Source organism: Saccopteryx bilineata, chromosome 9 (genome assembly GCF_036850765.1).
Source record: "Saccopteryx bilineata isolate mSacBil1 chromosome 9, mSacBil1_pri_phased_curated, whole genome shotgun sequence".
Taxonomy (NCBI): domain Eukaryota; kingdom Metazoa; phylum Chordata; class Mammalia; order Chiroptera; family Emballonuridae; genus Saccopteryx; species Saccopteryx bilineata.
In genome coordinates this window covers 38,666,442-38,686,715 of record NC_089498.1, presented here as the reverse complement: position 1 = coordinate 38,686,715, position 20,274 = coordinate 38,666,442, and the positions used below count along the sequence as shown (strand labels likewise).

The 20,274-nt window shown below is 45.4% G+C and overlaps 1 protein-coding gene and 1 non-coding gene across 8 annotated transcripts in view; both read right to left on the bottom strand.

The window, feature by feature from the left end:
- The window catches only part of ANKRD11 (ankyrin repeat domain containing 11), a 272,080-nt gene that overhangs the window by 40,451 nt on the left and 211,355 nt on the right, over positions 1-20,274 (bottom strand). For 4 of the 7 annotated variants that reach the window (XM_066244044.1, XM_066244049.1, XM_066244042.1 and 1 more), the window contains one exon: positions 13,248-13,395. In XM_066244044.1, the coding sequence (XP_066100141.1) occupies positions 13,248-13,334 (87 nt within the window). In that variant the 5' untranslated portion in view covers positions 13,335-13,395. The remainder of the gene's footprint in view (positions 1-13,247; positions 13,396-20,274) is intronic. The other 3 variants (XM_066244045.1, XM_066244043.1, XM_066244047.1) reach the window with 1 other exon arrangement.
- TRNAA-UGC (transfer RNA alanine (anticodon UGC)) lies at positions 5,058-5,133 on the bottom strand. The gene has a single exon. It is a non-coding gene; the product is annotated as a tRNA-Ala (tRNA).

Here is a 20,274-nt window from a genome sequence, read left to right as displayed (position 1 = left end):
CACAGGTTTGTGAAACTGCGAAACTGTCTTTAGGACAGATTCTGCAGAGCAAGGATCAGTCCTACCAGAGCAAAGCGCACAGCTGCAAATCCAAAAGCAGATATGCCACCCCAAAGCAAGAGCTAGCTGGAGAGCAGGAGGGACATGTCCTTATCACCCCTTTCTCTGTTCTAGTATCAGGGCTAGTATGTCCTGCAGGGTTAGGACTGACAAGCCTAAATTACAACCCTATCCTGATCAGCTGGCCAAGCTTGGGCAAGTCTAGCACTGTGTCTGCCTCAATGTCATCATCATTTGTAGAATGGAAAACAGTGCCCACCTCAAAATAATAAATGGAGATCACAGTGTGTACTTGGAAGGTAAATTCAGCCACTAACTGTGCAGTGCTATACCACATGAGGTAAGATCACATGTAGAAATGGCAGTGTACAGAGCCCTAGGGGAGGTAAAGGCAGTATAGCCTAATCCCAAAATGTGAAGTGTGTGTGCAAGCGTGCACGCTCTCATGCACACTAGCAAATGAGCATTGTGTAGAGACTGGAGCCTGTACTCTGCTGGGTGCAGCAACTGGACACCCTGGATCCAACTCCTCAGTGGACAGCACCATCTTAGCTGGGGGTACTCCCAGGGTGAGCTACTTCCCAGCACTGAGCACCACTGAATTCCATCCTCCTCCAGCCCAGGTGTTCCTGCAGCTTGATCAGTCAGCCACAACATACACCAACCTTAGCAGTTAATGAGAGATACCCTCAGGTGACCAAGGAAATCTCTGCCAGAACATACTGTCAGCTCCAAGGGCACCTGGCGTACAAAGAAGTGCCACCAGGCAGAACCTGAGCCATGAACAATACTGCTAGAATGAGGAAAGACTGCTGAAAGATGGAATCGCACAGACCCTAGACATTCCATCTCATCTCATAGTGTGCTTGGGATATCAGGATACAGCCAGTCACTACCTGCACCCACCACCACAGAACTAGGAGAAGAATGGAACATATTAGCAAAACACTCAAACTGCAATAAACACCTGTCCACCAAGGAAATTCCTGGCCCAGCTGGTGAATCTGATCTAATGATATATCAAAAAGATCATTCAGACCCTGGCTGGTTGGCTCAGCAGTAGAGCATCGGCCTGGCGTGCGGGGGACCCGGGTTCGATTCCCGGCCAGGGCACATAGGAGAAGCGCCCATTTGCTTCTCCACCCCCCCTTCCTCTCTGTCTCTCTCTTCCCCTCCTGCAGCCAAGGCTCCATTGGAGCAAAGATGGCCCGGGCGCTGGGGATGGCTCCTTGGCCACTGCCCCAGGTGCTAGAGTGGCTCTGGTCGCAACAGAGCGACGCCCCAGAGGGGCAGAGCATTGCACCTGGTGGGCAGAGCGTCGCCCCTGGTGGGCGTGCCAGATGGATCCCGGTCGGGTGCATGCGGGAGTCTGTCTGTCTCTCCCCGTTTCCAGCTTCAGAAAAAAACAAAACAAAACAAATAAAAGATCATTCAAATGATAAAGTATTTGCAAAGATTCAAAAATTAATACAAGTTACCACATGATAAAAATAGAAAAAAAATCACATGATCATCTGAATAGCTATAGAAAAGACTTGTAATAAAATTCTACATTAATCCTGACATGAAGTCTTAACACATGGGGGGGGGGGTCACAGTCCTCTACCTCAGTGGTGCCCAACCCCCAGGCCGTGGACTGGTACTGGTCAGCAGAGAAAGAATAAATAACTTACATTATTTCCGTTTTATTTATATTTAAGTCTGAACAATGTTTTATTTTTAAAAAATGACCAGATTCCCTCTGTTACATCCATCTAAGACTCACTCTTGTCGCTTGTCTCGGTCACGTGATACATTTATCCGTCCCACCCTAAAGGCTGGTCCGTGAAAATATTTCCTGACATTAAACTGGTCCGTGGCCCAAAAACGGTTGGGGACCGACCACTGCTCTACCTGACAAAATGAACCCAGGGTCCTTTTGCTCAAGTGCAGAGGACTGGGTGTTAAACAAAACTAGGTGCTGTCCTAAGTGGAGGGTATAGGTAAAGTTGGCTATCTATTGAAAAGCATTTTTTTTAATGAGTAAAAGATATGAATATGCACTTTTCAAAAGAAAATATCCATATAGCCAGTTAACATTTTGGAAAGGAGTTTTGCACCAGGAAAACGCAAATCAAAACCACAAGGAGATCTGAATAGTCCCATCAGAATGACTAAAACAGAAAAGGCTATCAAATGTTGACAAAGATGCAGCAGAGAAAGTAGAACTTGCGGTGTTGCTAGTGGGACTGAAATGGTACAACTGTTTTGAGAGTTAAATGAAATGAGCGCCTACGTTCACAAACCAGTACAGTGATGTTCACAGCAGTTTTGTCCACAATAGTAAAAAAGTAAAACAACATAACTGCCCATTAAAAGGCAAACAGATACATTAACTTTTTTAAAATTTATTTATTTATTTTCAGAGAAAGAAGAAGGGAGAGAGACCGATACATTGAAGTGTTTCTGTATGTATCCTGACCGGGGATCAAACCCACAACCTTTACATACCAGGACTGAGCTATCTGGCCAGGGCTAGATACATTAATTCTAGCGTAATCATAAATGGAATATTCCACTACAATAAAAAAGATACTGGTACATGCAATAACATGGATGACTCTTCTGTGACAGCTCTAGGAAAACAGTGTTGATGCATCAGTAGTCACATCATGACACCTCTGGGCCACAAAAATAAAATCCCCTCTGGAACCAGCTTTGGCTCAATTCCTTTTGTTTTCTTGACCTCTACCACCACCCCCCTCATCCCCACCAAGGGATAACAAAGTATGAATCTTAGGATGACTGACTGTATACCTGAAAAATCCAAAGAAATATACAATTAAAAGATTCAAATTAATATGTAAATTAAAGAAGTTGTGGCCCTGGCCAGTTGGCTATGTGGTAGAGCGTCAGCCAGATGCGTGGATGCTCCGGGTTAGATTCCCGGTCAGGGATCAAAGAAGTGACCATCTGCTTCTCCACCCCTCCCCCTTCTCTCTCTTTTCACCTCCCACAGCCATGGCTCAATGGTTTGAGAGAGATAGGCCTTGGGTGCTGGGGACAGCTTCATGGCCTCCGCCTCAGGCACTTAGAGGCGCATTACTGAACAACGGAGCAGCAGTCTCATGTGGGCAGAGCACTAAGCCTGCTGAGTGGATCCCGGTCCAGGCACATGTGGGAGTCTGTCTCTCTGCCTCCCCAGCCTCTCACTTAATATAAATAAATAAGTAAATAAATAAATAGCAATATAAGTAAAAAAATAAAAATAGAAATATTGCTAGATACAGGAAATAATTGTTTTTTATTTACTATAAACAATTAGGAAGTCATATTAAAAATCACTTATGTAAATATCAAAAGACATCAAATACACAAAATCTAACAAAAGATGTTCGAGCCCTGTATATAGGCAAAGCATTACTGAGAGAAAAAAAGAAAACTTGTAAAAGTGGAGGAATATGTTCATGGTAAGAAAACTCACATTGTTTACATGGCAATTCTCCACAAATTGATCTTTACATTCAAAGCAATCCAGTCAAAATCCCACCAGGCTTTTTGTGGAAATCAACCAGCTTATTCCAAATGTAAATGGAAAAGCAGTCAAAAGACAGGCCCTGCCCAGTTGGCTCAGTAGTAGAGCATTGGCCTGGCATATGGAAGTCCTAGGTTCAATTCCCAATTAGGGAACACAGGAGAAGTGACCATCTACTTTCCACCCCTCCTTCTTCCTCTTCTCTCTCTCTTCCCCTCCCATAGCCATGGTTCAAGTGGTTCAAGCAAGTTGGCCCCAAGCACTGAAGATGGCTCCATGGCCTTACCTCAGGCACTAGAGCAGCAGCCCCAGATGGGCAGTGCATCACCTGGTAGGGGGCTTGTTGGATGGATCCCAGTTGCCTTCCCACCTCTCATTTTATATATATATATAGTAAAGACAATTCTGAAAAACAGCAAAGTTCAGCAAATTCAACTACCAGAGATCAAGATAATAGCCTAATTGGTGGAGGCACAGTGAAGAAAGTATCAACCTGGAACACTGAGATCGCTGGTTTGAAATCCCAAGGTTGCTGGCTCTGAGCGCAGAATCATCAGCATGGGGGTTGCTAGTCTGAGTGTGTGTGTGGGGGGGTGTCATCCACATGGTCCCACAGCTTGCCAGCTGGAGCCCAAAGGTCACGGCATGAAAAGCCCAAGGTCGCTGGTTTGAGCAACGAGATACTGGCTCTGCCCTGGTCAAGGCACATATGAGATGCAATCAATGTACAACTAAAGTGAAAGCAACTATACATTAGTGCTTCTCTCTCTCTCTCTCTTTCTCTCTCCTCCCTCTTTCAGAAGCAATCAATGCACAACTGAAGTAACAGCAGCTATAAGTTGATGCTTCTCACTTTCCTTTCCTGTCTCTGCTTCTGTCTGTCTCTCAAAAAGATTATAAAAATTACAGCATTGCAACAGGTGGTCCTGTACAAAGGTTCAGAACAAAGAACACAAGCTGGAACCCCACCTTGCTGGTGACAAAGGCTCCACTGTAACACAGTGGGGGTAGGGGGGTCTTTTCAGTAAGTGACAATGACTATGTGAATGTCCATAGGGAAGGAAATAAACCTTGACCACTACTTTATACCACCAAACAAAAATTAATTTCAGCTGAATCACAGACTGAAAGCTTTTTTATTATATATTATTATTATTTTCTTTTATTTTAGTGAGAAGAGGGGAGGCAGAGAGACAGACTCCTGCATGCACCCCAACTGGGATCCACCTGGCAAGCCCACTAGGAAGCGATGCTCTGTCCATCTGGGGCCATTGCTCCCTTGCAACTGGAGCCATTTTTTAGCACTTGAGGCGAAGCCATGAAGACCTGAGCACCTGAGGCCAGCTCTCTCAAGCCAATCAAGCCATGGCTGTGAGAGGGGGGGGGGGGGGGGGAGAGAGTGAGAGGCAAAAAAAGAAAGAGAGAGAAAAAAAATAGAAAAAGGGAAAAGGGGGTGGAGAAGCAGATGGTTGCTTCTTCTGTGTGCCCTGACCAGGAATCAAACCTGGGACTTCCACTTGCAGGGCGGATGCTCTACCACTAAGCCAACTGGCCAGGGCCAGACTGAAAGCTTTTAGAAGACAGTACAGAACATCTTCATGACCAGTAAACAACAGAAAAACACAAAACCACCAGACACCACTACACACCTACCAGCATGACTAAAATTAAATTGACACCGTTAGCAAAAATGTGGGTCAACTTGAACTCTTACAGCTTTTGGGACTGCAGTACTGATACAATAACTTTGACAAACCATTAAACTATACCTACCAATGTAGAAAAAACTCAATGTATATATACCCATGTCATTACTCTGTTATATTCCAAACTAGAGAGAATCCAAATGTTCACAGGAGAAGAATGGATAAATAGGTTGCTGAACATTTATACAGGGGAATACTACACAGCAACAGAGAAAGAGAACTGCTGCTAAGAAAAAGCCTATAAATCAGATGTAACGTTGAACAACTGTTCTCATGTAAATCCCAACAGTAAAAACTTGTCTACAGCGATAGATGTCAGAACAGAGGTCATTTTGGTCAGGAGTGCTAATAATGCACACTGCACACGAAGACTCCCAGGAAACTGGCAATGCTAGTATATTTTGACCTGGATGAAAATTATCCCAGGTTTCAAAAAATGAAATATTATGATGTGCATTTATATTTCACTAAAAAGGTTCCAAAAAGACAACTGCACTGCACCTGGAGTGTGGTAGGAACTCAGACCTGAGAGGCACAGCAGCACAGCTCTCTGGGCAGACTTGGGTTCAGAACCTTGCTGAGTATCTGGGCTAGGGCAAGGTTGAGCTTTCCTCACTAGTAAACTAGGAATCACAACAGGAACCAACTGTACAGATTACAACATGTTTTCATTTCCTAAATGCTAGAAAAAATACCTGAAACATTAAATTCAACATTATCAGCTGCTTCTATGTCAGATCTTGATAAACAATAAAAACCGGTTAACCGCTAGCATGGGACAACCAGATGCAGATGGTGACCTGGTCGGCCCTTCTCGTTTCATGTATCCCCACAATACATTTGAGAAGGGGGCTCCACACATCATGTACAAAGAAAGGAAGGCCAGCTTGTAATCACCACCACACACCATGCTTTCTACAGAGGGGAAAAGAATGCTGTAGTACTGTTTGGAAGATGGTCATAGTCCACTTGACATATTTGTCCTGGAATTAACTTAACTATGGTTAACTAACTCATCTATAAATGACCAACAGCAAAGGAATACAACAGAAATGAAAATTATTCTTAGCCACAAAAAACAGCAATAAATATGTCGATCCAATTGTTCCACCTTCATCTGTTGAAAAGATTACCCTTTCCCAGTTGAGTTGCCTCAGCATCTTTGTTGAAAAGCATTGACCATACATGTATAAGGTCTACCTGGTCTACTTATCGATAAACCTGTCTTAGGCCAATAGCACACTATCTTATTACTGTAACTCTAGCAGCGATTTGCAACTGGTGTGCCCTTAAGAGTTTTCAAAACATGTAATACCTGGCTATTCAGTCAGGGAAACTGACCTCTTTTCCCTTAGATTGTCAAATAAAAAAATAACAGCCAACACAATGGCTGTTCAGTGTGAATAAATAAAAAAAAAACTTGTTTAAAATTTTTATTTTATAATGATTTTAGAGAGAGAAAGGGAGAGTACAGAAGAGAGACAGGTACATCTGTTCTTGTATATGCCCTGACCAGGGATCAAACCGGCAATCTCCATGCTTCAGAAAGACACTCTAACCAACAGAGCTATCTGGCCAGGGTGAATGAATCAAAATTATACCATTTTTTTGTCAGATTGGCAAAAAATACATTTTTTGGTGTACCACAGAATTTTAGTAATTACTTTATGTGTGCCATGACATGAAAAAAGTTAAAAATCTCTCTCTACAGTAAGGACCAAAATCAGACTGTTAATGTCCTCTAACATGTCTCTTCTTTTTCAAAGTGGTTTTGGTTATTCTAGCTTCTTCAAATTTCCATATGAACTCTGGAATCAGCTTATCAATTTCTACCAAAAAATCTACAAAAATTTTGAGTGGTATTATGTCAAATCTATAAATCAATTTGGGGAAAGATGAAATCTATATAACATTGAGAATTTTCTGACAAATGAATATGGTATACAACTCTCATTTGCTTAATTTCTCTTAGCAATGTTTTGTAGCTTTCAGGGTACAAGTCTTGCACATCTTTTATCAAATTTATCCCTTAAGAATTTGTATTTTAATGCTACTATAAATGTATTTTTAGGTCCTGGCCGGTTGGCTCAGTGGTAGAGCGTCGGCCTGCCGTGCAGGAGTCCCGGGTTCGATTCCTGGCCAGGGCACACAGGAGAAGCACCCATCTGCTTCTCCACCCCTCCCCCTCTCCTTCCTCTCTGTCTCTCTCTTCCCCTCCCACAGCCAAGGCTCCATTGGAGCAAAGTTTGCCCGGGCGCTGAGGATGGCTCTGTGGCCTCTGCCTCAGGTGCTAGAATGGCTCTGGTTGCAACAGAGCAATGCTCCAGATGGGCAGAGCATTGCCCCCTGGTGGGCATGCTGGGTGGATCCCGGTAGGGTGCATGCGGGAATCTGTCTGACTGTCTCCCCGTTTCCAGCTTCAGAAAAATACAAAAAAAAAAAATGTATTTTTACATTTTAATTGCTGATTATTCACTAATAGTATTTAGAAATATACTTTTCATACTGGTTCTGTACGATACAACCTTGATAAGCAAACTTCTTAGTTCTTATAGAGTTTTTGGGTAGATTCCCTAGGACTTTTTCTATGAGGAAAGACAACTTCACTCCTTCCTTTCCAATCTGGGTTCCAATCTGTCGTTTTTCTCAAAGGCCTGACCTGCCTTCACTTGTGAAACTTGATTTGAGCACCTGAGGGTGTTGGTATTTACATTATAATTCCCCTCCCAAGAGCTTACTTATGATGGGAGGAGATCACAAGACAAGCAAATGCAGGTGTGTCAGAGGAGAGCCCATACTACAGAGAAGGATCATGTAGTATAAGGGGCACAGGAGGTGCAGGGCAAGCAGGTGCTGCTCAATTTAAACCAGCAGTTGGGGAAAATCCTTGTGGCTAAGTGAGCATTAGAAACCCCTAAGAGACTCCACGCTCTAGAACTAGTCTGGGAGTAGAAGAGGACCCAAACTTGATATGTCTCTTTTCTTCCGTGGTTTTTCTCTATTTCCCTTTCTGCCCTCACAAAAGACAGACAAACAGAAATCCCAACAGCCAAAATATTCCAGGTCACAGAGACTGCAGGAGTCCATCTGGGACAAGAACCTGACTTCACTGATACTTTGCTGCCACTTAGAAAGCCTACCTGTACCCTGAAAAGAGTTGACACTCGCAGGGGCCTGGAATCCAAGTAAACCAGACCCACCATCATTTTTTCTATTATTTTATTATTATCACATAACCTCTCACTGTTTCTTTAGCACATTTATTTTGGATTTGTAGAAGGTGCTCCGAGGGCTCCCCATCATTAGAAGCATCGGGACCTATGGCCCTGTAGGATCTGTTTATTGTGGTCTTTGAGTAAGAAAAGAGCAGACTTTCTGAACATTTTTGACAATCCAATATTGAGTCACTGTCAGTCATGACAAGTGCTACTGTCAAGACTGAGGTAACAGGGTATAACTGGAATGCCCTTTGGAAAGGACCAGAACACCCCAAGTCACAATTCTGGACACTCAGACAATGACTGCATCTGGACAGTGATATGAGTGGGACCTCCACCTACTGTTGGTTATTAGAACTCAGAGCTCTGGCCATTCATTCAATGCTCAAGCTTGGCTGTACCACAGGTCACACTCAGAGCCCTGCCAAACTTCAACTCCACTGGATGTGGGCCACCACTGTAGCTCCCTGGCTTGAGACCAACACCTGCCTCTCCAACTGTGGATGTCCGTGATTAGGACTTTGCACTAGACACTTGCTCTTCTTGCTTCTATCATGTAAGCTCTTTCTGTTTATGTGTAACTGTGTGTAACTCTACTGGATTATTGGGGAAGTCTCCCCTAATAAATCTGGCATTATGGAAAAACACAAATGTATGTGGGTAACTCCTTTCAGGGATGCTCCCTTGATCACAACAGCCCTGTCCAAGAACTGCCATAAAACCATAGCATGAAGCAGCTATAAGCCAAGACCACTTCAACCATGCCCCTTCCAGCTTCCAACTGAGGTCACTTTTGAAGTTACTCCTATTGAATGAAGGGGCCTGATCATGGAGTCACAGCACTCATACTCACAGCACGGACAAGGCCACCTCTTGAGATGGGCCCTAACCTTCAGGGACAGATGGGCCTGTTGGCCTTCAAGGAGGCTGAATCCAGCCTTCAGGGTATCCTCTAAGAACAGTGTGAAGGAAACACTGGATGCCACAGCTTGTGGTATGCACAGTATATGTACAGTTCTTAGACCAGGGGACTCACCACATCTCAAAGGACTGATTAAAATAGAGGACAGGCATCCATCCTCAGCCTTTCTGATTACTTGCACATTCCTAAAAGATTCCCTGGTGATGGTGTTGGTGTTGTTCTGAGAATATATTTTGAGAACCACTTGTCTAGCACAAAATAAATTTTACTACTACATAAACTGGGAGTGACCCTGAGCTGTTGTGCAGTCTCCTCTCTGAGTGGTGTGTGACAGGCACAGGGAGAGGGATCCTGTGTGAGATAAAGAAAAGGGTTGGTGTGGGAAGGTCCCAGCCTGGGGGTTAGGGTGTCATTTCTTGCTGGGTGGCCTCAGACACCACGGCAGCCCTTGGCTTCTCTGCAAAGAACATCCTCAACCATGAGGGGGCTTACTGGTTACTTCTCAGGCTCCTTCCAGCTTGGACATTTCAGAATTCTGGGGTCTGCTGTGAGGACAGAGCATTTCCTGGGCAGGATCCTAAAGAGGCCATGGGGAAGATTCGGTCTGCAAGGCAGCTGCCTATACTCCCCCGAAGAGTTCATGCAGAAAGACTTCGTGCCAAAAGGACTACCAAATGTGGCACAAGGACTCCTGCCAAAGTTGTAGGCCCTTTCTCTACTATTCACAAATGTATCACTTATATCACAATTCTTTTGCAAAAATCTAAAAATGTTGCTTTTGGCAAAATGGATCTGTATCTCAAAAAAAGTTTATGAGAGACAGTAGAGCGAAACAAGTTCAGCAGAACTGGCAACTCGGTGCCTCTGGGCTCTGCCATCCCAAGATCTTCATACCCTGAGGTGGAGGGCAATGTTAAGTCACAGCTGCCACCAGGTACATTTTCCCAGGAATTCCATTATCAATTGCCATTTAAGCTGAGAAAGCTCCTATTGCACTGAGAGCCAGTTTCTATTATGTGGCCTCTTCAGGGTTAGAATTTGTCTTCCTTCATGAGCAAACTGCCTGGCTTCATCTTGGGTAGTAAAAAAAAAAAAAGGTACAAAGCTACTTTACTAAGGAAAAAGAACCAAAGTAAATCCACAAATGTCCTAGGGCAATGGTATACAAGCCGCTCACACTGATCACATCCACTTGAGTCTCTGCGCTACCCAAGTAAAGGAAAATAGTGCAAACCAGCCTAGAACAAACCCCACAATAGAAGGTGAGCAAAATACCTGCCAGCAGCCCCTGAACAGGTGCCCATAGGGCCCATGCATCTGCCATCTCCAAGGCAGCTGCTGACTCTGGGTGCATTTTTCAATTTGGCATTGGGAGAGAAATGTTTTAGAGAGGGCCAGCACCAATTCCACCTTGTGGAGATACAGGCCTATGGAGATAGCTATTTTGAACTCCCGAGGACTCAGCCTGAAGGCAGATAAAGCATATGGGCAGAGCTGCACAGGGATCTGGCACAAGAATGAGGCACAGGTGGACCTCTCCCTCATCCTAGGCCCACAGCTACAAAATCCTCTTGCAAGAAAAATCCATACAGAAATCTAGGAACTGTGACACTATCTAGGGTGGTTTGGCCTATTTAGTGTGAAAGTGTCCCGATAATTGGGACTCTTAAGACACCAGAGTGGGAGTTCCCATGCTCCCCACAGCACATTACCGCACTGGGTGCATCTCCTCATGGAGTAGCATTTGTCCATCCCAAACTGAACCCACTGTCCACAGACCTCATAGATGCATGCACCTGTCCATATGCGCAAAGACTGTGTTCAGGCCAAGCTGAAATTTCAGAATGCCCGCAGCTCCACACTGCAGCTCCCACCTGTCCCTGCACACAGCAAGGGGCATTGGGGGACAGAGCAAGTGGGACAAAATGCGTGGACACAACTACCCAGACATCAGGGTCTCAGAGGCTGCCTGATCATTCTGACAAGCACCTACGCATGTCTATGTTCCCCAACTACCTCACGTTAAACCTAAACTATAAATATATGGTTCTATTTGCTAATATTCTCATCTGGAAAACATGCTAACTTGACACCCTACCAAATCCAGGGTGATGTAGGTATGAACTAACAACCCAGCAGCAGGAAGCACTGGCAGAGAGTGGGCAAGCAGAAGTCCTAGAGTTTCTGTTCATTCCCAAGTGTCAGGACAGAGGGGTGCTGGGAGGAGGGCAGGGAAAAGCAGCTTAAAAGACTGGTAACTGTACTGTGAGAGGTAACCCCTGAGCACTGAGGCAAGGGATTGAGAGGCACTGGTTAGCGTGAACAGCCTGCCACATGGGCATCCAGGGAGTCAAGACATATCAGGATTAAAGGATAATGATGATAGGGTGGTGTCCTCGTGAGCAAGCCAGCACTGTTACGCCATTACACCACAACTACACAAGATGCTCTTATTCATAATGTAGAGATGAGGACAAAGAATCTCAGGGCAGATAACTGACTTGTTCACGGTCATAAACAGACACATGGTAAAGCCTGAGCTTGAACCTCTTTCTGTATGATTCCAGTCCATGCTCACTGGGCAGCCCCACACTGCAAGACAGAAAGTGTGCACCCCATGCCCTGGCCGGGTGGCTCAGTGGTAGAGCGTTGGCCTGGCGTGCAGAAGTCCCGGGTTTGATTCCCGGCCAGGGCACACAGGAGAGGTGCCTATCTGCTTCTCCACCCCTCCCCCTCTCCTTCATCTCTATCTCTCTCTTCCCCTCCTGCAGCCAAGGCTCCACTGGAGCAAAAGATGGCCTGGGCGCTGGGGATGGCTCCTTGGCCTCTGCCCAGGCGCTAAAGTGGCTCTGGTCACGACAGAGCGACACCCTAGATGGGCAGAGCATTGCCCCCTGGTGGGCGTGCCGGGTGGATCCCGGTCGGGCACATGTGGGAGTCTGTCTGACTGCCTCTCCGTTTCCAGCTTCAGAAAAATACAAAAAAACCCAACCAAACAAACAAACAAAAAAGAAAGTGTGCACCCCAGAGCCCAGTGTCACCTACACTAAAGGATGGAAAACGAAATCCCCAGAACTCAGTTCACCCTGCACTTCAGGATGGGAAGTGCACTTTCCAGAGCCCACTGCCACCCCACACTGAAAACGGAAGTGCAGGCCCCAGACCCCAATGTTACCTCACAATGCAGGACAAGAAATACATACCCCAGAACCCAGTGTTAACAGCACATTAATAACATACATCCCATTTTCCTACTCACATTGAGAACAAGCCAAACTGGAACTTAAACTATCCAGCAGTGGTATTAGAATAACTCAAATATAGTTAAATGTCAGATTTGGTCTTACTGAAACCATGACAGGAATCCTATGGTCCTGGGGGACAGAAGCGTGGAGTCAAATCATGGTTATCTCAAATGAAACAAGACCTCTTTGGCTAGATTACTGCTCTCCTACCTACCCACCCAATAGTATCTTCACTACTGCTGGTTGCTGAGGCAGGCCCAACAAAGACAAGGCCAAGAAAACACGTGATTCTGAGATGGAGGCCAGAGCAGGCAAGGTGATATTCTCAGCCCTTATCCCTGTTTAGACATGGTGAATGTACTGATTAGAGGTGCGTGTAAGAAGAAGAGTAGGACAAGGATAAGAGAGAGAAAGGATGAGAAAAGGAGAGGAAAGTGAAGAGGAGAAGAAGGTGAAGGGGACAGGAGGGTGAAGAAGAGAGGAAGACAAGGAGGAAGAAGAGCAGAAAGAACAGGAGGTGAGGAAGAGTAGGGAGAAGGAATGAAAGGAGAAAAAGAGGAGAAGAGTTGGGCCCAGTGTTACCTTTTTCCCTGTTTGTTTCTCCACCATGTCGTTGCTGAGAGAAAATTCTTCTTGCTGTGGTGTTTTAGAACACCCACCCTTGGGCATCGTTCTTTTCCCCTCACTTGATCTTCATTTATACAGCCATCGCTTCATCATCAACCGTCTGCTTCAAAAGAGAGGAAAAGGATTAAAATTCATTGGTCTCAAACAAAACCTAGGCAATCTCAAACTCATATGACAGAATGGACCAAACAAACATAACCAGCTCTTCTGGCCAGTGCCCAGGAAGAGACCATTCTAGGATGTACCCAGGTGGTCAACAACAGAAGGAAAAACATCTACACTGCAGGACGGAGAACAAAGCAAGGCAAGCAAGTATTTCTCAGCTACAGAAAGGATCGATCTGCAAAGGTGATGGCCATGCTTCTGGGTAGTGATAACAGTACCCAAACCTCTGACTGCATGCTGGATTCCAGCAGCTCTGGTCCTGCTCTTCAGAGTGGGGTACCACACATGCTCTTCACCCCCATCCATCACCCTGGCACTCCCTCCCACATGGGCATGGTCACACCCAAGGTGTAGTACCTGCCCCTCAGGTCCTAAAGATCTCATCCACCACCCTCTGAGCCATGGCCTCAACATCATTCACCACCTAAAAAAAACAGTTCCATTCCCACACTTGTTATAAACACCTCAATGTTCGGCACTAATTAGGAAAAACAGGACAATGACAACAATTTCCTCAGGACCTGGTGCATCCTACCTAGCACACCAGACTCATCTCTTTAGGCAGATTCGCTGAAACAGGAGTCATGTGTGACAAAGAGATAGAGCTCAGATTTGCCAAGGACACATTCAAGTTGAATTTCTAGGAGAGCTGGATGTTGAGTCAATCCATCCCATTCCTCACATGACCCATCTGGTGAGCTCCCTGGTCAACCCTAATTTTGTTATTCTCTCATGACAAACTAGATGAAAACAAAAGCTCAAATGCTTGGTCATCCTGACTATCCCAGAGGCTGCTGGTCCCTTGGGCTCCACACCAGCTTGTGCCCTTCTACTTGGTCAGCCTCTTCCTCGGCTGTAGGAAGTGGTCATGTTAGCCAAGGGACTGATGCAAATGAAGCAGGACCACCAGCAACTCTCATCAACACTCTGAGACCACCTAGATGGGTTGATTCCCCATGTCAGGAGCCAGGTTCTACAGTGCTGCTGTGAAGTCCAGGCCTCCACACTCAATGCTGGGCATTCACTGTTAAAACCAGGAAGAGGCTGGGACCACCTGACAGTTGTCACAATGGAGACACTTTCTATGGCTGGCAATCCTTCTGTCTAGACAGTTCCAAGGCTGTCTAAACCCAGGCCCCGGGCTTTCTGATCAACGTGCTCCACAGCTGACCACAATCCAATAGGTGACCAACAAGCCTAACCCCTGGAAGATCATCTTCCTGGAGATACCCTGCCTGTCCCTGCTCAGATACACTATTAAATATAGCCTGAATCCCCTTGCTTCCAGCATCAGAAGTCTATTGTAAACTCAGGATGCTCTAATCCACATCTACATGAATTACTCCACAGCCTACTGGGACACACACAGACTTAATGCTGAACAGCTGGGAAATGTCTGCAGCATAGTACAAAGGTGGCCAAGGATAGCACAGCTGATCTGAGCCCTGCCTTGGCTAATGACCAGCTCCTGTATACAGGAACAAGCTGCTGGATGGTGGCCCTGTTTCTGCACCCCAAACTGAATGGCAGCAATTCTAGTTTTGCAGGCTGGGGCAGGGAAATCATTCAGGAAAGCACTAGAGAGAACCTGGAGCAGAGATGCCATCACATTCCAAGTCACATTCCCTGAAATTTGCCAGTTACCTGTCCAGCCACATGTTAGAGCCCAAACAAAAATCTATTTAGCTTGGAGGGGACCAACAATTGTTTGCAGCCAGGCCCATCCGGTCCTGTACCTATGATACTGCATGTGGCCCACAGCTTACAGAAACTCCATGTGGTATCTACCTGTCAAAATCTCCTTCCTGCCTGTGGTGTGACCCTGCATCTATATAACTTGAAGACAACTGCTCAAAAGGCTGATAGGACAAATATAACAAGATGCCTCTAGAGAAGGAACAAAGTATGCTCCTTCCCACAGGTGCTTCAAAATAGCCTTCAAATATAAGAACTTTCAGCAGACCTAGCTCCCACTCACACCCCAATAAACACACTCAGAGCTTTTTTCTAAGCTAATCATCCCAAATATCACACTGTCTTCCCTTCTCTACACAAAATATTACATTGTAAATCTAAGTGAGCAGGAGACATAGCACAGGTGAAAGAGGCTCCTCCAAGACCAAAACCTGATGCAGGGAGATGACAAACATTACTTCAATGCCTGCAGCTTTGCAAAAATCCTAGAAGTGGTAGCCCGATCCTGCCTCAAGTGTCAAGCTAACAGCAAAAAACTATGAGAAATCAAAAGGCATTTTTACTGGCTTCATGTAAATTAGAGCTAGAACCTGAATGGAAAAAAGCTGAGCCTGTGAAAGTTCTCAAATGCACTAGGGGTCTTATGAGCACAGCCAGCTGGAGCAGCTCTGCCAGAGAGAGCACAGTGGAACAGGTTTTAGGGTCAGCAACCCTGGCAGTCTGTACAAGCCACACACACCAGGCCCTAGGGCACCATGTCCAGCTGAGCTGCAACCACAGGAAGAGGACAGGCAGCCAGAGAGGAAGACCAGAATGAACAAGCACGCACACCAGGAGGAGAGCAGAGAATGCAGAAAACGTCAAGAACCCTTAATTACATGGCAGGAAACACAGAGCAGAACAAAGCAGGGTGTTACAAAAGAGAAACAAAGGATTAGAAGCAATTGATAGCCTGACCAGGCGGTGGCGCAGTGGATAGAGTGTCTGACTGGGATGCAGAGGACCCAGATTCAAGACCCCAAGGTCACCAGCTTGAGCACGGGCTCATCTGGTTTGAGCAAAGCTCACCAGCTTGGACCCAAGGTCGCTGGCTTGAGCATGGGGTTACTCGGTCTGCTGAAGGCCTACGGTCAAGGCACATATGAGAAAGCAATCAATGAACAACTAAGGTGTCAAAAACGAAAAACTAATGATTGATGCTTCTCATCTCTCTCCGTTCCTGTCTGTCTGTCCCCATCTATCCCTCTCTCTGACTCTGTCTCTGAAAAAAATAAAAAACAAACAAACAAAAGAAGCAATTGATATAAGTAGAGTAGAAAAATTCAAAGAGAAAGAATAAAAGGTCAGATATTTTAAAGTAAGATAAAACGTAAGTTCTGGAGAATCGATCCAAAACCCACCATCATACAAAGGCAAAGACATTACCAAAGAAATAATAAAACAGCCAAGGGCATGCCTCTTTTAAAAGAAAGAATCTGAGAGCACACCACAGGAATGAGCCATAACCTTGCCTGGCTTCCAGAAATCCCACCCACCAAGGACAGAAAGGCAGAGCCAAGGTATTCGATGAGGGAATGAGATTTGAACTGCTTAAGAATTTTCATCAATTTTAGGAATGCCAGATGACAATAGAGCTCTGAACCCAAGGAAATTATTTCATACTGAAATACCAAATTCAGCCATACTGTCAAGGAGAATAAGATCAAATTGAAAGCATGAAGAAAAGTAAAGTCAACCTTCCCTATCGCCTTACCCCTTCTGAAAGGGTTAGCAGACCACAGCCTCAAGCCAACAGCCAGCCACCTCCATTGGACCCAAGAATGGGTTTTATATCTTAAATACTTGGGGTGGAGGTGTGTCCACAAGAAAAGCAAGACTAATACACAAAAAGCGCATGGAATTAAAATTTCCACATCCATAAATAAAATTTCACTGGACACCTCGGCCGTGTCCAGATTGCAGCCCTGGTCTATGATGTCTTTGCTCTGTAAGGGTGGGCAAACCAAACAGCCCACAGACCTGAGGCATTTCATACCCAGACCCCCTCTAGTGCAGTGGTAGTCAATCTGGTCCCTACCGCCCACTAGTGGGTGTTCCAGTTTTCATGGTGGGTGCTAGCAGAGCAACCAAAGTATAAATAAAAAGATAGATTTAACTGTAGTAAGTTGTTTTATAAAGATTTATTCTGCCAAACTTAGCAAAAATCTGACATAAAGTACTTGGTAAGTAATTATTATTATATGCTTTAACTTGCTGTAACTCTGCTTTATAAATTTTATAAAGTAAAGTTACTTCCCTACTTTATAAATCACCATTACTGTGGAACTGGTGGGCGGTTAGAAAATTTTTACTACTAACAGAGAGACAAAAGTGGGCGGTAGGTATAAAAAGGTTGACTACCCCTGCTCTAGTGCATTGGTTCTCAGTATTGTCTGTGGGCCCTGAAGATAACTGAACCTCTTTCAGGGGATCTGTGGGGCCAACAATGCTTTCATAATAATACCAAGGTACACAAGGCCATACCCCAGAAGAAGGCAAGTTCTTCACAATCCCTGTACTCCTCATTGTCACACTCACTGTAAAACAAGCCAGCATCACCTATAACTCACCTTGATAGATCAGCAAATTATAATTTTTTTTTTTTCCATTTTTCTGAAGCTGGAAACGGGGAGAGACAGTCAGACAGACTCCCTCATGCGCCCGACCAGGATCCACCCGGCACGCCCACCAGGGGCAACGCTCTGTCCACCAGGGGGCGATGCTCTGCCCATCCTGGGCGTCGCCATGTTGCGACCAGAGCCACTCTAGCGCCTGAGGCAGAGGCCACAGAGCCATCCCCAGCGCCCGGGCCATCTTTGCTCCAATGGAGCCTTGGCTGCGGGAGGGGAAGAGAGAGACAGAGAGGAAGGCGCGGCGGAGGGGTGGAGAAGCAAATGGGCGCTTCTCCTGTGTGCCCTGGCCAGGAATCGAACCCGGGTCCTCCGCACGCTAGGCTGACGCTCTACCGCTGAGCCAACCGGCCAGGGCCAGCAAATTATAAATTTTATTAAACTGCAAACCCTGAATCCTTGTCCTTCCAATATTCTGTGACAAGATGGAAGTATGTGTGAAATACTTCTGCTGTATATCAAAGCATAATACTTACCTGAAGAAAAGCTTCTACAAGTATCTGAGTTACTAGCTGAACTGGCGGCATTTTCAAGGAACACTGAATTTTATTTGAAAGACTTTAAGATAAATTATTATTATTAAGAAGTGAGTATGGCCCTGGCCCATTGGCTCAGTGGTAGAGCATCAAACCAGTGTGTGGAAGTTCTGCGTTTGATTCCCAGTAAGGGCACAGAGAAGAAGCAACCATCTGCTTCTCCAATCCTCTCTCTCCCCTTTCTCCCCCTCCCCCTACCTCTTCATCCAGCAGCCATGGCTCTATTGATTTGAGTGCACAGGCCCCAGGCTCAGTGGAGTCTCCGCTGCAGGTGCTAAAAATAGCTCAGTTGTGAGCATCGGCCCAAGATGGGCAGAGCATTGGCCCCAGAGTGGAGTTGCTGGGTGGATCCCGGTCAGGGTACATGCAGGAATCTATCTCCCCTACTCTCACTTAAAAAAACAAACAAACAAAAAAAAACTGGGTACACCTGACCAGGCAGTGGCACAGTGAATACAGTGTTGGCCTGGGACACTGAGGACCCAGGTTTGAAACCCTGAGATCGCTGGCTTGAGTGCAGGCTCATTCAGCTTGAGTGCAGGGTCTCAGGCTTGAGCAGGGGATCACAGACATGACCCTATGGTCTCATCAGTGTTGCCACATCTCTCCAACATGTCTATCACCAGACAATAAGACCTATCTAGCTGCCAGGATATAAAGTGTGGGTGATGCCTCAGATGCATCCTCACTGGGCCAGGGTGGGCACGTCTGCAGCCCACAACAACATACCAATGCCATGAAGCTCTGTATATCCATTCTGTCTATGTGCTTCTCTGAGTGGCTGCACCCTGTGTGACCTTCTCTCAGTGCCGCATGGCAATGTTCCCCAGGACAAATCCCAAACCAGGACAGCCATCTGTTTACTATGAACAGTAGTGACAAATGCCGACTTGGGCCAGTTTGAAAAAGACCTGTCTGTATTGGAAATACTGTATTCACAATACTCTTTTAGTTGTCTAAAATAGAAGATCTTTTGCAGAAAAAGGCTACCAAAAAAACTACCACCTTTCCTTTCCATGGTTAGATAATCAGCAGAGTAAAACAATAATTTCCCTCTTTTAACTGCAAGATTTGCCAAGTGAATTTCTGGTGCAAAATAAGCCTAATTAGTCACAACTAAGTCATCCAGAAATAAGCCCATAATGAAGCCACCTCCTTTCCTCTCAAAGTTACCAGTCTCATCAGAAACAGTAACATAAAAACTGGGAAGAGATCCAGTGTCTGCTGGTTCCCAATGCTTAACCTTTGAATTAGAACAGAAGGATAGAATCTGGGTAACTGCGTATAGACAACTATTCACAATTTGACATTCCCCACCCCACCCCCTTATTCCTCTATCTACAAGTCTCACAAACACCAGAACTGAATAAAACTTTAGAGAAAATATCCCAGTCTCAAGACTTGTTTGTGATGATAGTCAACAAGAATGTTTCCTGCATTGTTTTTGTAGTTAAAAGGATAAAATTGAATTGGCCTTTGTGAAAACAAGAGATGCAGGTTAAGAAACAGGGGTGGCTGACAATGTTGTGATAGTTTCAGGCTTGCCCTATACCACCTCAGCAGAATGAGGTTTGGCGTGAAGTTCACTGAACAGTTAAAGCAAACAGGCTAACAAGTTGAACAGCCAAAGAGATTGCTCCCAGGAGGCCAAAGCCTGCTGCCTCCTGACTGCCAACAGCGTGGTGGGTAAGAGTGGCTATGTTGCACAGGTGTGTACAAGCAGAGTTTCCTGTTTCCTTAGAAACATTGCAGGAAGATCTCCTATATCAGTTTTCCTAGGACCTTGGCATTAGCTCAGGGCACAACAAACGCACTGATGATGGCTTGAGGAAACAAAACCCTCAATCCCAGCCTGTTCAATTTTGCAAAACCAAGTAAAAGGCTTCTTCTAGGTGGACAGCAAAGTGTCTGAAGAAA